The sequence below is a fragment of the Myotis myotis genome, unplaced genomic scaffold, assembly GCF_014108235.1.
Source record: "Myotis myotis isolate mMyoMyo1 unplaced genomic scaffold, mMyoMyo1.p scaffold_m19_p_2, whole genome shotgun sequence".
NCBI lineage: Eukaryota > Metazoa > Chordata > Mammalia > Chiroptera > Vespertilionidae > Myotis > Myotis myotis.
In genome coordinates this window covers 212153917-212172846 of record NW_023416324.1, presented here as the reverse complement: position 1 = coordinate 212172846, position 18930 = coordinate 212153917, and the positions used below count along the sequence as shown (strand labels likewise).

At 47.3% G+C, this 18930-nt stretch overlaps 1 protein-coding gene across 1 annotated transcript in view; it reads left to right on the top strand.

Moving 5' to 3' along the window:
• LOC118675896 (SH3 domain-binding glutamic acid-rich protein-like) overlaps window positions 1-18031 on the top strand; it is a 28473-nt gene extending 10442 nt beyond the window's left edge. Inside the window, exons 3-7 of the mRNA XM_036348816.1 lie at window positions 5996-6076; window positions 12418-12492; window positions 13604-13696; window positions 14785-14928; window positions 17587-18031. Coding sequence (XP_036204709.1) covers window positions 5996-6076; window positions 12418-12492; window positions 13604-13696; window positions 14785-14895 — 360 coding nt within the window. The 3' untranslated portion in view covers window positions 14896-14928; window positions 17587-18031. The remainder of the gene's footprint in view (window positions 1-5995; window positions 6077-12417; window positions 12493-13603; window positions 13697-14784; window positions 14929-17586) is intronic.
• The last annotated feature ends 899 nt before the right edge of the window (window positions 18032-18930 follow it).

Sequence of the window (18930 nt, the reverse complement as noted above, 5' to 3'; positions counted from 1 at the left end):
CTGCATGCCCTCGACCAGAAATGAACCCAGGACCCTTCAGTCCGCAGGCTGACGCTCCACTGAGCCAAGGCGGCTAGCCAGCAGCGGTTCTCAACCTGTGGGTCGCGAACAATGAAAATACATCCTGCATATCAGATATTTACATTAAGATTCATAACAGGAGCAAAATTACAGTTATGAAGTAGCAACGAAAATAATTTTATGGTTGGGGGTCACCACAACATGAGGAACTGTATTAAAGGGTCGCGGCATTAGGAAGGTTGAGAACCACTAGGCTAGGGCGTATTTTCAGTCTTAATGTGGCAAGCGCTTATTTTGTGGAACCTACATGGTCCAGTCCTACTCCCTGTGGATTTGAAGTGGGGCATCCCAGAGCATAGAGAGGACTTCCTCTGAGAGGAAGACCCTCCCTTCCTCCCACTCCTGTCCTCTCCCCGCCCTCCCACCTCCCACCCCCTCCCACCTCCCTACATCCTTCCCCCAGACCCACCTTCCTAAGACTTGTGGCTCTTGGTGGATGAGGAAAGTAGCTCTTTTGCTATCATACTAGTAGATGTTACGTAGTTTTTCACCTTTCTTATTTGTCTTTTGAGTTTTTAAAGTGATGTTTTTTGGAATGCAGAACTTAAATTTTTTTTGTGTAGACAGATTTATTCATCTTTTTTCTTTATGGTTCTTGCAGTCTTGTTTAAAAAGGCCTTCTGTACACTAGAATTATTAAAAGCATCATCTCATGTTTTCTTTTAGTGCTTTTCCAGTGAAAGAAGGATTTTAAATCTCTTCTTATTTTAACCATGCTTTTAAATTAAGACTAGTGACAGTCAAGACAATATTGAGCAGTGTTTTTCCGACCTATGATAACTCAGAGAATAAAAGTTCTGTGAGGATTTTCTGCTATAAAAATAAAACCTTAAAGGCCTTTCGTATCTTGTTTTGCTGTGATCTAGCACTTACAATTTTTTTAGTTGTGGAGGAGAAAGAAAGGGTGTTTCAAATAAGAAAAAAAAACCCTTATATTTAAAAAATGTATTTCCTATTACAAATATGGGTCTAATGAGATGAACATTCACATTATTTTATGTTTAAAAATAACTTTTCAGCACGTTCTGCCTTCACAGAGATATTAGCAGCTTATCTTACTAGCACTTTTGCTAACTTTGCTTCCCTGCAGCCTGTGGACAGTCTAACACAGCCATGGGCAAACTACGGCCCGCGGGCTGGATCCGGCCCGTTTGAAATGAATAAAACTAAAAAAAAAAAAGACCGTACCCTTTTATGTAATCATGTTTACTTTGAATTTATATTAGTTCACACAAACACTCCATCCATGCATTTGTTCCGGCCCTCCGGTCCAGTTTAAGAACCCATTGTGGCCCTCGAGTCAAAAAGTTTGCCCACCTCTGGTCTAACACAAGTGCATTACTGCGGCGGAGGGCTTTGTTTCCAGAGTAGGTAGAAACGATAGTGTGTATTGTAGGTTTCGATATTTAAAAGAAAACTCAACGGACCGGAAGGACATGTCTGTTTTAAAATGGCATAAACCTGGACGGTCAGTCACGGTATCTTTCTACTCGGTTGAAATGTGCGCTGTAAGAATAACTCTGTTATTTAACTTGAAGCGCTGGTCTCAGGAGTCTCCAGTGACCACTCATGGGCCAGACGTGGTGTGGCGCAGGTGGAGGAAGCTCAGGGCAAGCAGTGGGTGTCTCTGTGCCTGGGCCGGGCGAGGGCTGCATGGCAGGGTAGTGCTGGGGCCGGTCTGAACTGCTGCTCCGGGCGGCACAGATGGAGATGTTATCCCCTGGGCTTGGCGGACAGCTGTCAGCGGGGAAAGGAGACACCTGCTGGGGAGCCAGGCTCAGAGGAGGCCAGAGGAAGCAGCAGGCGCGTCTGTCGCTGCCAAATTGGAGACTGTGATCTTAGCCCAGGCGAGGGCAGGGGTGCCTGTCTGGATCTGAGCACAGCTAGAGGGGACATTCAGCAGAGAGGCAGTGTCCTCAGGGCTGCAAGGGAGGGCAGGACGAAGCCCAGTTAGGTGGGGGAGGACTTTTCAACACATGGATGCCATTAAATTTTATGTCATTAAATATGTATGATGAGCCTGGCTGGCGTGGCTTAGTGATTGAGCATTGACCTATGAACCCGAGGTCATGGTTCAATTCCGGGTAGGGCACATGCCCAGGTTACGGGCTCGAACCCCAGTGTGGGGTGTGCAGGATGCAGTCAATCATTGATGTTTCTGTCTCCCTCTCCCTTCTTCTCTGAAATCAATAAAAAATATATATTTTAAAAAATTGTGATGAAATATGTCATATGATAATGACATATGTGTAAAGACAAGTAATAGATGAGCAACCATGTGCGCACCAGCCAGTGTAAGAGGTGCGGTGTGCACAGACACATAGACGTCCCCGTGTGCTTCTCCCCGTCACGCACACCTCCCTCTGCACCAGAGGCGGCAGCGTGTAGTGACTTGCGTGTTTATCATTCCCTTTCTTTTCTCTATCTGCAGTGTATATGTACCTAAACAATACACTGTTTTGTTTGCCTATTTTTTATTTTATTTTGTTTTTGTTAATCCTCACCTGAGGATATTTTTCCATTGGTTTTTAAGGAGGGTGGAAGAGAGAGGGAAAGACAGAGAGAAACATCGATGTGAGAGAAACACATAGATTGGCTGCCTCCTGCACGAACCTGGACTAGGGCCCTGGCTGGGAAGGAGCCTGCAACCAAGGCATGTGCCCTTCACTGGGATCGAACCCAGGACCCTCCGCCAGCTGACGCTCTATCCACTGAGCCAAACCGGACAGGGCAGTTTTGCCGATTTTTGAGCTTTATATAAATGGACTCATTACATGTGTTCTTCTTTGACTTGCTTCTTTTTTTTTTGTTGTTGTTAATCCTCACCCGGGGATATTTCCTATCGATTTTTAGAGAGAGTGGAGCGGGGGCGGGGGGGGGGGGGTCAGAGAAAAACATTGATGTGAAAGAGACACATCGATTGGTTGCTGCACACGCCCTGACCAGGACCAGGGATCAAGCCTGCAACTGAGGTTCGTGCCCTTGACTGGAATTGAACCCAGGACCCTTCAGTCCGCAGGCTGACACTCTGTCCACTGAGCCAAACTGGCCAAGGCTTGACTTGCTTCACCAACATATTTTAAAGACACACCCACGCTGATTGGTGTTGTTCATAGTTCATTCATTTTCACTGCTTCAGAATGGACATCAGAGTGTGTCTTAGTCCGTTTGGACTGTGTAACAAAATACCACAGGCTGGGTAGCTTATCAGCAACACAGGTATTTCTCTCAGTCCTGGAGGCGGGGAAGTCCAAGGTCGAGGTCCCGGCACGATTGAGTTCTGGTGAGGACCCGCTTCTGTGCTCACTCCCAAAGGCCCTACCTAATGCTGTCATCTTTGGGGGTTCAGACATTCAGACCAAAGCAGTGTGGTTTCTGGTGTGGGCTGTCACAGTGCTGCTAAATGGGTGCTCTCCATAGCTTTCTGGTGACAGGCGAGTTTTCCTCGGTCCTGTAATGAGGGGTGGAAAAGCTAGGTCACAGCTATCAGCATGTTTAACTTTAATGAATAATACAAAGTGTTCTTTTATTATTTACTAGAGGCCCGGTGTACAAAAATTTGTGCACTCGGGGGAAGGAGGGTCCCTCAGCCCGGCCTGTGCCCTCTCGCAGTCTGGGACCCCTTGGGAGATAACGACCTGCTGGCTTAGGCCTGCTCCCGGGTGGCAGAGGGAAGGCCCAATCCCTAGGTGCAGCCCCTGGTCAGGCTTAGAGCAGGGCTGACTGGGGAGTTGGGGCGCCGGCCCCTGTCATGCACAGAGCAGGGCAGATCGGGAGGTTGCAATGCCACCCTCAGTCACGCTCAGGGTAGGGCCGATTGGGGGGTTGGGGCACCGACCCCTGCCACACTCAAGGCAGGGTCGACGGGGAGGTTGTAGCGCCACCCCCCGTCACGCACAGAGCAGGGCCAATCAGGAGGTTGCGGCGCTGCCCCCTGTCACTCACAGAGCAGGGCCCATCAGGGGGGTTGGGGCTCCGTACCCTGTCACGCACAGAGCAGGGTCGATCAGGGGGTTGGGGAGCTCCCCCTGTCACCCACAGAGCAGGGCCCATCAGGGGGTTGGGGAGCTCCCCCCTGTCATGCACAGAGCAGGGCCGATCAGGGGGTTGAGGAGCTCCCCCCTGTCACTCACAGAGTAGGGCCAATAGGGGAGTTGGGGCACCGCCCCCTGTCACACACAGAGCAGGGCAGATCAGGGGGTTGGGGCGCCGCACCCTGTCACACTCAGGGCAGGGCCGATGGGGAGGTTATGGCTCTACCCTGTCACACACAGAGCAGGGCCCGTGGGGGGGGGGGCGTTGGGGCGCTGCCCTCTATCACCCACAGAGCAGGGCCGATCAGGGGGTTGGGGCGCCGGTCCCGGTCACACACAGAGCCGCAGGGCGATCAGGGGGTTGGGGAGCTCCCCCCTATCAGGCACAGAGCAGGGCTGATCAGGGGGTTGGGGTGCCTTCCCCTGTCACGAACAGAGCAGAGCGGATAGGGAGGTTGTGGCCCTGCCTCCTGTCACACACAGAGCCGCAGGGCGATCAGGGGGTTTGGGCGCTGCCCCATCACGCTGATCCCGGTGCTGGGAGGCCTCGCGGCTCTGCTGATCCCGGTGCTGGGAGGCATATTACCCTTTTACTATATAGGATAGAGGCTTGGTGCACGGGTGGGGGCTGGCTGGTTTGCCCTGAAGGGTGTCCTGGATCAGGGTGGGGGTCCCGCTTGGGTGCCTGGCCAGTCTGGGTTAGGGGCTGAGGGCTGTTTTCAGGCTGGCGGGTGACTGAAGCTCCCAACTGCTCCTTTTTTCTTTTCTTTTTTTTTTAATTCTGGGCCAGCTTTAGCTCTGAGGCTTGGCTCCAGCGGCTGCTGAAAGCAGGTATCTGGTTTGTTTGGGTTCTATAATCGAAACACTGTTTCAACTCCAGCTCTGAGATCCTGGCTGGCTGAAAGCAGGTTTCTGGGGTTTTGTTTAGCTTCTATATTTGTAACAATGTTTCAAACTGCAAGCTCAGAGGCCGGCAGTGGCAGGTGGTGAACGTTGGAGTCCTCTGTCACTGAAGCAAGCAAGCCTCATGTTCGCTTCAAGCTGCCTGGCTGCTGGCAGCCATCTTGGCTGGCAGTTAATTTGCATATTGCCCTGATTAGCCAATGGGAAGGGTAGCGGAGGTACGGCTAATTACCATGTTTCTCTTTTATTAGATAGGATTTGTTTATATTGATTTAGAGAGGAAGGGAGAGGGAGAGAGAGAGGTATATCAGTGATGAGAGAGAATCATCGATTGGCTGCCTCTTGCACACCCCCCACTGGGGATCGAGCCCATAACCTGGGCATGTACTCTGACCGGGAATCGAACCGTGACCTCCAGGTTCATAGGTCGACACTCAACCACTGAGCCACGCCAGCTCGGCGACAACCTGGATTTAGGTCACAGTTGTCCCCATTTTGCCAAAACAACCTCTGCGCTAAGCCCTCCATAATCCTGTGGCTCCTGGTCTCAGAAAGTGTGAGAGGAATCTGGGTCCTTAGAAGCTACTATAATAACAGCGGAGAAATCCCGTGCTGTTTTAGTCTCTGCTGATCAGGTCTAATCCATGGGCCAAGCTGTGAGGCAATCAGCCAATGATGTGCAACTCCTGGAGAAGCCTTTTACTGTGTATAGCTGAGTCTTAGCAGTTCCTGAGCACGAACATTGTGTGTGTGAATTCTCAGTACACTGTAATAGGCACAAAGTGTGTGAAAACAAATGTCAGGTTCACAGTTAGATTTCTTAACTTTGGGATGAGTCATCTTTGGCCAAGCAAACTGGCATAACGTTTTGTGTTGGCTCCTAAATTAATGGCAAATAAAAAAAGAGATCAACTTAGGTAAAAATCCTGGCTCACAGGTGTGCAATGGGCTTAAACATTCTTTTTCTTTGCTTCAAGGATTTTGATTCTTTCTTCTCTGCAAAAGAAGAGAATATTATTTATTCATTCCTTGGTTTGGCTCCCCCTCCAGGCTCAAAGGTAAGCTTGAACACCTTATGGGGTCCCAATACAGGTCCTAATAAATGAAGCTGGAAATCTGTTTAATAAATGAGGATATTTAAACCAACATGATTTTAATACACTCCTTATTCTGATGAAGTCTTATGCATAAAGATAATGCAAGCTTTTTACTAACACATGTTCCAAAACTGTGCTTTTCATATTTTTGCTTCATTATATTTTATCATAAAATAAAAATAAATAATAAAGTTTTACAATACTTTAAAAAAGAAATATCATTGCACTCAATAGTCTTAAGTGTGCTAATTAAATATGTAAAAATATGAGTTCCCAGGTTGTGTTTATGAAGTTTTGTTATGAATTGACTTCTTATATAGCTTATATTTAGTTAATTCTATAATGATACATCCACTATTTTAATTATTTTTTATTTAAAATAAACTCTGATTTTTTAGTCTGATAAAGAGGGAAAAAGTAAGATCTGGATTCAAGATCAAGATACATTTTATTAGTTTTCTCCCCCAGGTACTGTTTCATCTTTGATTAGGTATAATCATGTCTATTAAATCAAGAATTATGCTAATAAAGTTAATATCATGAGTTCCTCTATGATGCTCACCGGCTTCACCCCAAGCAATGGCCACTGCATTCCTTGCCTCTACCAAGATCTCACACAGGACTTTCTGTAGATACAAGACATTCTTTCTTAATTCATTTGTTTGTTTGTGCCCACCTTCATTTCTAAAGAGATTTGTGATGACTGAGCCCAAGTCTATTCTCACTATAGAAGAAACCATTCAAAATCCCACCTTGTAGAGATGGGCTTGCTTTCACATGTCAGCAGTCTCAGGTAATGGCACTGAGGTGTCTTAGCGCTAGGCTGACACACACAGGCCCGGCACTAGCGCCTTCTCCAGGTGGTAACATGCAGATTCCACAGTTGTTTTTGAAAATTTACTGGCTCAGAATTTTTTATTATACAGAACCCTCCAGTGATTGTCACCACAAAATAGCGCGCTTTCTTCCGGAGTGTTTCTTTAGAGCTTTCAGTGAGGCAGGCTGAAGTGCCTGGGCATCTTATGGGCTTCAAATGTGACTCCAGATTGCCCCCTGCTAGGGCAGAACGTGAATCCCGCTGCGCCACGCTGCACCCGCTCCACTGAGCCAACCGTCAGCATGCTTAATCACCTTGATTTTAGGGCCATCAGATCGTATTTTTAAAAATTGTTTCTGATTTTATTGTGCTATGGAGAGGGAATGTGGTGTGAATTTTCATCACCTTTGTAGCACAATGTGTATTTTTATTTCCCTATGAAAAGACTGTTTTGAATATTAAAAATTAGTTTTCTTAGCAAGCTAATGCGTGTATAGTATTGGGAAGGTCAAATAGTGCTACAAGGGTTATTGCAGAAGCCGCAGGCCCTGCTCCAAACCTGCGGGTTAACGTTTTCTCCAGCGGCTGCTCCGGTGCAGAATTCTGGGTGGACGTCATTTGGCCTCGGAATTGAGAAGGTGCTGGCCGCTCCGTGTTCTCTAGTCCCAGAGTTGCCGCTCAGAGGCCTGACGCCAGTCTGTCTCTTGACCATTTATTTGCACCTGCGTTTGTTCTCGTTTCTGGGAGGTTTCAGGATCCTCTTTTTCATCTTGAAGTTGTCTAACGAGGTGCTTGGAATAGGCCTTTTCTTCATATTTGTGCTGGGCCCGTGCCCGGCCTCCTTCTGTAGAGAGTAGACCTGCCCATTTGGAGGGGAAGGCAGTCATTACAGAGAAATGATGAGGCCACTGTTTCTCTCCCATCCCTGTTTCCCTCCCATGAATTAAAAAAAATACCATGAATTAAAAACACACACAAACACATCTATTTATAAAACTATATGTTTATCTCCATCAGCAGTACATATGTTCTTCTATATTTTTTTAAAATTTTTTTAAAATTAAATCTTTATTGTTCAGATTATTACATTTTTCCCCCCCATAACTCCCCTCCTCCCAGTTCCCGCCCCACCCTCCGCCCTCACTCCCCACCCACTATCCTCATCCATAGGTGCACGATTTTTGTCCAGACTCTTCCCGCATCTCCCACACCCTTTTCCCCCCCAAGAATAGTCAGTCCATTCCCTTTCTATGTCTCTGATTCTATTATAATCACCAATCTTTCTGTACATCAGATTATTTATTTACTTGATTCTTAGATTCACTTGTTGATAGATGCATATTTGTTGCTCATAATTTGTATCTTTACCTTTTTCTTCTTCTTCCTCTTCTTAAAGGATACCTTTCAGCATTTCATATAATACTGATTTGGTGATGATGAACTCCTTTAGCTTTTCCTTATCTGTGAAGCTCTTTATCTGACCTTCAATTCTGAATGATAGCTTTGCTGGATAAAGTAATCTTGGTTGTAGGTTCTTGGTATTCATCACTTTGAATATTTCTTGCCACTCCCTTCTGGCCTGCAAAGTTTCTGTTGAGAAATCAGCTGACAGTCGTATGAGTATTCCCTTGTAGGTAACTGAGTTTCTTTCTCTTGCTGCTTTTAAGAGTCTCTCTTTGTCTTTTGCTCTTGGCATTTTAATTATGATGTGTCTTGGTGTGGTGCTCTTTGGATTCCTTTTGTTTGGGGTTCTCTGCGCTTCCTGGACCTGTAAGTCTATTTCTTTCACCAGGTGGGGGAAGTTTTCTGTCATTATTTCTTCAAATAGGTTTTCAATATCTTGCTCTCTCTCATCTTCTGGCACCCCTATTATTCTGATGTTGGTACGCTTGAAGCTGTACCAGAGGCTCCTTACACTATCTTCGTATTTTCGGATTCTTATTTCATTTTGCTTTTCTGGTTGGGTGTTTTTTGCTTCTTCGTATTTCAAATCTTTGACTTGATTCTTGCGCTCCTCTGGTCTGCTGTTGGGTGTCTGTATAATATTCTTTATTTCAGTCAGTGTATGCTTAATTTCTAGTTGGTTCTTTATCACAACATCGAGGGTCTCATTAGATTTCTTGTAGATCTCATTAAGTTTATCAGCAGTTTCTAGAAACTTATTGAAAGACCTTTCTTCTATATTTTTAATGCCAAATTGGTATCATATTTTTTGGAATGTTCTGCAACTTGCTTTTTAAAAACAACAACATTGTTTTGAGATGTATCCCTACTAAAATATGTAAATCTATTTCAGCTTCTGCTCCGTTTCATCTGATCCCATTTAAAAATATTGCATCTCGGGCTTTCGATCCCGCCCTGGTTTGTGATTAGGTGCCGTCACATTGCATGACATTCTCCCTCACTGAGTGCAAGAGTGGGAAGGCCATGGGTGAGAAAACCAGCCTAGAGAGACCCCGGAGGCCGGCTAGTCCCGGATCTTCTCTTCCCAGAGGAGGAGCTTGAGGCCCAAGGAGCTGAGGTGATTGGCACAAGGCTCGTCCAACAGTTAGCCGCACAGCCCGGCTAGAGCCTCTGGTTCATAGGTGTTTATGTGTGCACATGGGAAAGTCCTTCAGGTTTCCTTTGGGAAGACAGACCTGATGATTTACGGAGATGCTATAATATCATCTCCATAAATCATCAATTGTCAGAGTGTCCTTTTGTAGTAAACAACATTGTGGAGAAGTCAGCAAGGAAATTAATCTTGTGCTAAGGCTAAAAATAGACATTTGACAATTATATAGAAATGTATGCTTATGAAATGAGAGTAAGCACTGTCAGCAGCATTACTGCTTTAGACAACTTTTCTTGTCTTGGGCAGGTGATACTAGACCAAGTAGCAGGCCAGTTTCCCAAGAGGCTTTGTCAGTACGCTTTGTGGCCATAAAGTCCACCTTCGTGCTTCACAAGCATCTGGTCACATCTGATTAAATGAGCGCCGTTCTTCACCCCACACTCCAGTCAAGGCCTTGGTTGCATAACCAGTTTCCAGTTATGCCCTGGTAATAAGGAACACAGATTCTTACTGAGCCAGGCAAATTACTGTATTGCCATAAATAGTGAAAAGACTCAATAAGAATTGTTAAATTCTGGAGGGGTCAGGCAGAGAGAATATCATGTACAAACATTTCCTTTCAACTTATAAAAGCAGAGTCTATTGCATTGTTGTGGTTTATAAGAAGCTTAAGAGGAAAGACAGAGGGCTTCCTTATAAATGCAGAATATAGAACATGAAGGTGACATCAACAGTATTCCAAACAAAAACAACCATCTTCCCTCGTCAATTCATTCAGTCTTGTGTAATTGATTCTTGTTCCACTGGATCTGGGGATAGTAGTCTATGAACCCATCTGCCCCTTGACTGCATTTGTGGAAATCCTGACTTAGTCCACTGGTATGGCCTTAATGTTCTTTAAGTGATGCCATCAGAAGCCTGTGCCCCTAAGCACAATGGCAAGTCATCTTTTTCTGTGGGGCTCTGAGCAGCCATTCTACACGGAAGAGGAACCATACTGGCCTGTAGCCGATTGCAAAAGCTTTTAGGGAAGCATACAATTCAACAAGCTAAGGAATATATCCATGGATGACAAAAGACCTAAAATGACGGTGGTTAATTTATTACTGGCAATTTTCAGATGTGAAAGGCTTGATGAGAATTATAACAAGATTAATGCACCGGACAAGAAATTTGTTTTTTCCCCCACGTGTCATGCAAAAAAAATAAAAGGTTAATCCAAGAAAGTTTTAGAAAAATATCTACATACATAATCACAAAGGCTATTTAAAAAAAAAGACAGCAACAATTATATTTTATTTGAAAAAAATGGGTGAATATAGGAAAATGTTAATTTTCTAGAGACATACTATACTGCAAATAGCCAAAGCATGTGTACCATGCAATATACCATGAATGCTAAGCATATTCTTACCGTATGTGGTAGGGATATATAAAGATGATCAATAACAAGATCTAGCAGGCCTGGTCCGAGTCACCTGCATATTAATAAAGCTATATGTAGATGACAGGAATCCCTAGTTGAAAACCACTGTCCTAGAACATGCTGCATGTATTGAAATAGTTTTGCCATCACTCAAAATTGCTTTCAACAGAAGCACTAATTCTACCAGAAAACAAGTATCGAAACTTTTGGTTACATGTCAGTTTTGGCTAGGTCAAAATGAAAGAAGTAAAGTTATGACCAAGTTAACACTTAAAGCAAATAACTGAAGTTCTGATTGATAACCTGTACCATCATTGTCAAATGTCAGGCGAAGAAGCACTAGGATCCGTGTCTTTTATGCCTTATTTTAGTCAGGGGAATATTGTTAAGATGCCAGTGGAAGCTGTCCAGGTAAGTCTATAAAGCGATTTCCCCCTAACTGGTAGAGACAAGTTCGGTCACGGCAGTGTTAGAGCATTGCATTTACAGAATGCTGTTGGGGTGGACTGTTTCACCTGAGTCATTCCCTGGGCAAGGGGCCTGGAGCAGAAGGCGGGAGTGGCTCCCCAGAAAAGCAGCGGCAGGTAGACCAGGACTACCTGACCGCCTTGTCCCTGCAGCAGCAGCAGCCACAGGGCACGTCGGGTCTTAGCGACTTGGAGCTGGCCCAGAAACTGCAGCAGGAGGTACCTACAGCAACAAGGGGCCCAGCCTGTGCCAGCACGGGCCCTGTCATCACAGGGGAGAGGAGCTCCACTTGGACACCCGGTGGGAGAGCGGCGGCCCAAGCAAGAGTCCTCCTGTAGTGCTGGGTACCCGGTGCCTGGTGCCCGGTGCCAGGCTGCCCTGCCTCTTCTTTCAGAGGCCATGGCTATTTTGCTTGCTTTCCCAGGTCAACCCCTGAGATATGCAGGGTAACTTATTCATGGACTATTGGGGATCCGAGCAGGAAGGAAATGCCAAGGTCAGACTCAGTGACATCCTTGCTCACTCGCTGCGGTCTTCTCTCCTCCCAATCACCCAGGGCAACAGTGGGACTGCTGGGGTGAGGATGCCTGGTCCCCAACCCCCTTTCCCCAGAACATCCCACTAATATACAGACTCGGGCTCCAGGCGGAGGTCCCTGCCTAGAATGCGTCTCCCCTGCGTACCCCCTGACTGGTGGGGTCCTTCTGGCTACCCTGCGAGTCCGTCTCCCTCTGCTTCAGGATTTGGTTTGGGTTTCTATCTTCATTATTGTAATGCCTTCCTAGGGGTTTGGAAATAACACTTGTCTCATGAAAAAAAAAGGGCAAAACATTTATTTGCTATTTTATGTGCCTTTATTTTCTTGTCTCTAAGGTGTGAGTGGTAGTGACTTCCTACTGACTGAGGTCACAGCGCTGTGGCAAAGATAAAATGAGGGATGGAGACAAAATAACTGGGATAGTTAAATGCTGTTGAAATGCAAGCTATTATATCCTCAAAGAAATTCTCACACACTTTCAATCCGTCTGATGCAGGCGACAAAGCCGCCCGAGGAAGAAGCGTCCCTGCCCAATGGCGAGGTCGTGGGCGAGGCGCAGAGCACCGCAGAGGTAAGAGTGGTATCTCGGACCATCTTCCCGAAGACCGGTCTCCTCAGAATGCCAACGTGGTCCTGATCTTCCTGTATCTGTCTGTCCGTTCTCTATCATCTGTCTGTCCTCTGTCCTTCCTTCCATTCCTCCATTGTCCGTGTCTGTCTGTCTATCTGATCTTTGTGAATCTCTAACATGATAAAGCCTCCTTTCCACACGAACAACAGAAAACAAACACTGCCTCGACATGGAACCCTTCGGCGTCTCTCTGTAAACCTTCCGTGGTGAATGGAGACTCCTCACATGGGAGGTGAATACAGTGGGGCTTTGACTTATGAGTTTAATTCGTCCCAGACCGAGCTCGTTAACTCAAATTACTCTATCAACTCAAAGCAAAAAATCGGCCGAGAGACAGCTGGTATCTCAAAAAACTCGTTAGTTGGGACACTCGTAAGTCAAGGCCCCACTGTACTCCGTCACGCTCGCCAATCAGACCTGTTGAATCTCACCCAGAGCTCCAATCAGCAGTTTCGATGGGGGGCAATCCTATACCCTAGGACAGTGGTCGGCAAACTGTGGCCCCTTGAGTGTGGCTCTTCCACAAAATACCAAGTGCGGGCGCGCCCGTACAGTGCGATTGAAACTTCCTGGCCACACTCAAGGGGCCAAAGAGCCGCATGTGGCTCGCAAGCCGCAGTTTGCCGACCACGGCCCTAGGACAGCGATTCAAGCTGCTGTGCTACACGAACGTGTAAAACAGGCAGTACCTGGCTAAGTAGTCAGGGGCACTGACCTCTTTCCCTTGGATTGTCAAGTCAAAAAATGACAACAGCCAACACAATAGCTGTCTGGTGTGAATGAATCAAAATCATACTATTAAAAAAGTCAGATTGGCAAAAAATGTACCATTTTTTGGTGTGCTGCAGAATTTTAGTAGTGAGTTATGCGGGCCAGGAGATGAAAAAGGTGGGAAATGGCTGGCTGCAGCCAAGTGGCCTCATCAGCAGGAGGCCTGCGTTTGCTCTGTGTATGTGCTGCGTATCCAGATAAAAGCCCACAGCACGTATGGCCTGGGTTTCCTGGGAGCTTGTCTCAGGTTAGTGACACAGTGGGTTTCCTTTACGACCAGGGAACAGAGAAGGCTGGAGAAAGTGGAGAAAATGAGGCACCAAAGGAGGACAAGGAAGATGAGGGCGACCTCACCGAAGCCCAAGAGGAGACGGTGAGTGTTCGCCTTGGCACCGCAGTCTCACTGGCCGCAGCTCTGATCATGAGCACGTGTGAGCTCCTCCAGGGGCAGGAGCCTCTCTGGGCACAGGGGTGAGGATGGAGGTGCGGCGCCGGGAGTCTCGCCAGGGAGGAAGCAGGCAGTTTTCATCGAACGTGTTAACTGCTGTGCTGGAGGTGGGTATGGGGCTAAGAGGAAGTCGGAGGAAGGACCTGAACCCAGGTCTGGCGGGGGAGGGGGGACAGTCTCCACAGGACTTCCGCCGTGGTGGTGTTGTTAGGCTCAGGTGGGTTCCCTATAAAACAAGGGGCCTTATTTCTTGGTCACGATGCCAAGATGGGTGCCAGCTGCTTGCTGACGGGCGGGCAGTGTTTGGGAGGCAGGTCGGGGAGGGCTGAGAAGACCATGAACTCCCACTGAAGACGGTCTGGGCTGCAGCTTCAGACCCACAGAGGGGACTTCCGGGCCCCTGACAACCGGGGGGTGGGGGGCTAACGGGGCATGTGGATGGTGCCCGAGGAGTGAAGGAGGAAAGCAGAAGGCCCCCAGCTTCCGGGCACTCTCTCGGGCAGGGCCTGCAGACCTGGGCATCCCGAGAGCTTCATGGAGCCCTGGCAGCTTCGTGCTTCTGTGGTTCTCACCAAGGTCCATGATTTTAGGTTTGTTCTCTGCCAACCCAACCTCTCCACAATCTCTGCAGACCTTGGCCGGTTGTGGTCTGTAATCACCCCACTCGGCTTCCCCACCACCAGTGGGAGGAAGGGCGCATCCTCGGGGGGCAGGTTGGCCGAGGTCCTCGAGGGGCTCCGAGCCTGGTCCCTGTGGAGCCCGAGGACCCGGAGAAGCAGGTCTGCCCTGATCCCCAGCCGCCAAGGCCAGCTGCCTCCCAGGCCTCCCCTGGCAGCCCTCGGCGTCCCCCACACCACACCTGTCCTCACCCTGGCCACGCACCACCGCCACCGGCGGCCTGCCTCCGGCCCCTCCCCACCCGGAGGCTCCCGACCAGCTCCTTAGGAGAGAAGCACTGTCTGTTGACCCCTCTCTACTCCTCTCAGTAATCAGGTGATTTTTGTTAAAAACAGGCAGGAGAGGTAACGGAGGGAGCAGAAGGGGACGCGGAGGGAGAGGAAGCTGAAAAAGGAGAAGAAGCAGGAGAAGAAGAAGGAGGAGAAGAAGGAGGAGAAGATTCTTAGGCCTTTTGTGCTTTATTTCTCCAACGTTCCCAGGTAGCCGCGCCGTCCCGGGGCGACACTTGTCCATGAGTAGCTCCCTGTGCTCCGCTTAGTGGTAAGGAAGCGGGTTCTAGTGCAGAGCGATGCCTCGCCCCCAGGCCTGGGCTGCCCTTCCGGAGCCACAGGGCTGGTGAACTCGCGGACCCCCTGCTCGGGCAGCGGGCAGGGAAGCCTCCGGTCGAGAAGGCTTCCAGGAAAAAGTGTTCCTTTGAGGAAGAGTTTGTTTGGTACTTATTTCCTCCTTTTTCTCTGCGTGACCTTTATTTACGGGAAGGTACAGGCAGTGTCCTGTTACCGGCCTTCTCTGACTACTCTCCTGACCAAAATACTTACATATTTATAGGGGAATGTCAATGGAGATCCGTAACGATGGCAACACATTGTAACTTTAAAAAACCACAAAGCCGACTGCTGTTCATGAAAACAAATATGGCTGGCAGCTATCTAGTGATGAGAGCTGGATATCACATATTCACTTATAAATATTAACCAGAACACTCATGTAGAAACACCGTGGGACACAGTGGCATTGCTTCAGGGGATCTTTGACAAGGGCGCTTGCTGCCTTGTAGTTTTAAGCTTCTACTGACCACGGAAAAGAATTCTGTAATGCTTCACAGTTTGGTAAGTGCCACAGAAATAATTTCACAAGACAATGGTAGTATCTAACGACAGTGGATATCAGAACATGGGGGAGATGCTCAACATCGTGGGCCATACAGATAAGAAGGAATGTGTGAACACACCTAAAGATCGTAAGTGCTATAAAAATACCTGGTTTAACAAGTCATATAGCAAATCCCTATGTAAATGTGTAATTATTATTTGACCCTGCAACCAATTTGAGGTGGCAGTTTGCTTTGGTGCTATCAGAGTTCCTTTTGAAATTTATATTAAAACTAAGAATATTTTTAAGTCTCCTTAATGTCCATATTATGCCTCTACTGACACATGTAAGACAGATTTTGGGCCTGTTGATGTTAGGGGCGCCGGGGAAGGAGAGAGTGAGGGAGGAAGCCCTCAGCCACACAGTAGGTCTTCAGAAGGCTCTCTGATAAAGCTCAGAGCCTGTCTAGGGAAGGGTGGACGAAGGGTTCAGCTGGAGAAGAAACAAGAACTCTCCGGTGCTTTGTAAATATCCGCTAACAAATAACTCCATGCTGTGTGCCAAAGACCAATTGGAATAGCACAGGTTTCCCCTCATAATATACTTACTCTTAGACATGAAAAGCTGCTGTAAAATCTTGGCGCTTAATCCATTTTGAGGGAATCTTAGAGCTGGTGAGAGGAGCCATATCAATTCACTATTGGACCAGGAACGTTTCATCACTCATTTATTTAAATTGCACAGCGAATGTAGCCCATCATCGGGTGTTTTCCCAGGCGGGCTCTTTGGGCACATGGATTTCTACTTTAAGGCCTAATGTTGTCGTTTTGGGCACGAACCCTTTTATTTTATTTATTTATTTTTCCATCTGTTGTTATTATTGAGAAATCTGTTGTCAGTCTTCTTAGTGTCCCAATCCCATTTCTGTGAAAAAGAATATCAGCAAGGTTACTTTTCAGAAGTTCATCTGAAGAATGGTTGGAAAGGAAAATATACTCATATTTGCCTTTATACAAAAACCCCCACAAAACCACAAATAACCCCAAACTTAAAAACCAAACAAACCTGTAGTAACAAAAGACTCACATGTGCTGTTTAAATTTATTTCTAGTCACTGAAATAAGTAAGGTTCTTTAAGAATGAGGCAGTGTTCATGTGAACAAACACCGAGTGTGAACGGGCACAGCTGAGAGTCCTTCATGGAGGCGGATGGCTTCATAGGCTGATTGAAGAGAGCAACTGCAGCTGTGGCAGCAGTGTTTTTGGTGGCTTCTAGTTTGGAATTTGGCCAGTTTTTCTGGTGGCTTCTAGTTTGGAATCCAGTCCTCAGTGGTCTGTCCTGAGGTCAAAGTGCCTGACAGTGAAGGAGGGAGTCAGGCAGCTCCCTGCCCCCTACCTCTGACCCCTGCAGAGACTCAACATCCTCCTTTAAAATGCAACCTGGCAACGCAATCCAGCTGCCAAAGACAAGCCCATCTCATAGCTCATGGATAGTCCAGGCCTTTTCCTTGGAAAGGTGGTTTTCAGGGAGAGCATGGCAGTGCATGGAACTATGAGTGAGGCCTCATTTTGTGTTTGAAATGGATGCTCAGTTGGTGCCCCTGAGAAGGCCGCTACTTACCTCTGCTTGAATCTACCTCGGGCCATTTATTATTGGTTGATTGACTGACTGATTGGTTGTAAGTGGAAACACCGTTTATTGAGAGCTAGCTGGACTTCCTGCAGCAGGCAGGGAGGGGCCCAAAGTGGGTCGCCCTACCACGGGCGCTCCATTCATTCTCCATGAAAACACAGCGGGACACTGTCACCGAAGGTGTCGCCTTCTTTAAGGTGTTTGATATGTGCTCATACAGAGGAAGATAGAAACCTGGTTGATTTCCCAAGAGAAACATATACTTTCCTATCTGCACTTGGGAACAAAGGATGAGTAGTGGGTTATGGAATAAAAGGCAAATATTTCCTTACATGATAGATAATGAAGATTGTGCCAAACATTCTCTGTCTCCCTTTAACAGTTGTCTCCTTAATTTTCCCCTTTCTTTTAGAAAACCCAAGTCATGAAGCAACACTTCAACTGTTTTGCCACAAACCAGACTCAACAAACGCTTTGGCCCAAAGCTAGCCCACCTCTCAGAACACCCGGGGCTCACTGAGGAATTGGACTATCTGACACAGTTCGGTGTACGTGGATCCCTCTTCCTATCATATCAACATGAAGTTCATTGTCAAGACAACATGTGCATACCTTCATGGGCCTGACATTTGGGGCCTTTGCTTAATTTTCTCTCTTCTTTTTTTTGCTCTGCATGAGTAGACCTTCTTACTAATACTCTTAAAAAAATGATTTCAAAATATAGAATTCCTCTTTGTGCTATGCCAAGAGTAATCCTTTGTATGGGCCTTCTGCTACTTGTCTCAGAATTAGCTTTCGAAACGTAGCGCCTTCCAGAGAACGAGCATACAAATAAAGATGAATAGCAAAGACCTTGACCGAGGAGCATCGGTTTCTTAGCTTTGGGTCTCTCCTGTCTGCCTGAACTCATGTATCTGTCGCCACATCCGAATCCTCAGCAGAACTTCTGTCTGCGTCGGGGTGGGTGTTTCCCGTTTCACTGATTATTTGCTCTGTGTTTTCAGATGACACTGTTGGTCTTGTTACGTCATGTTCTGTATCACACACGCTGTGTGCGCCATCTCGGAAGCCTTACTCGGCTGTAACGCGATCACCCACACGTGTGGGGATAACAGTGAGGACAAATACATTTGCAGCCCAGGGCCCTTCACCCGTTTTTGCGCTGAAGGGCGCGGCTGCTGCTTTTTCTCCTGCCGCTGACTGATTTGCAGCCACGGCTGCTCGTGCCGAGCCGGTCCTGTGATTTTGTCTCCTGCTGCCAGAGTGTCTGTTCCCGGAGCTGGGCCGGCCGATGGCTTGTTCGCCAGGTAGGTGTGACAGTGTTTCTCGGCTCACCTGCCCACCTCGGTTTGTCATGGATCTTTTCTTTTTTGGACGATTTTGTTGACATCCCTCTCTTCTTGGTGAATGTGCCAGTCCTTGTATTTTTCTTGCCGCAAACGTGGCTCCTGTCGTGTGGCAATAGCTCGCCTCCTCGCTTGGGGGCGATTTTCTGATTTAAGGACGATCGATCGTGGCAATTTGACATGGAGTGGCCATAAACTTCTCCTGAGTCTGCCGCTGGTCTTGCAGCTAAGCCTGCTTTGTCATTCGAGGCTGATTTCTACGGGGGGCAGAAGCTGTGTGGATCCCAGAACTCTGGAAGACAGCTCTTTTCTGGTTACCCTAGTAACTAAAGGAGGCATTTTGAAGTAAATTAAGATCATTTTGTTCCAGATAGTTGACGGAGACAGCTTTGAAAGCATTTCTCCCTTTG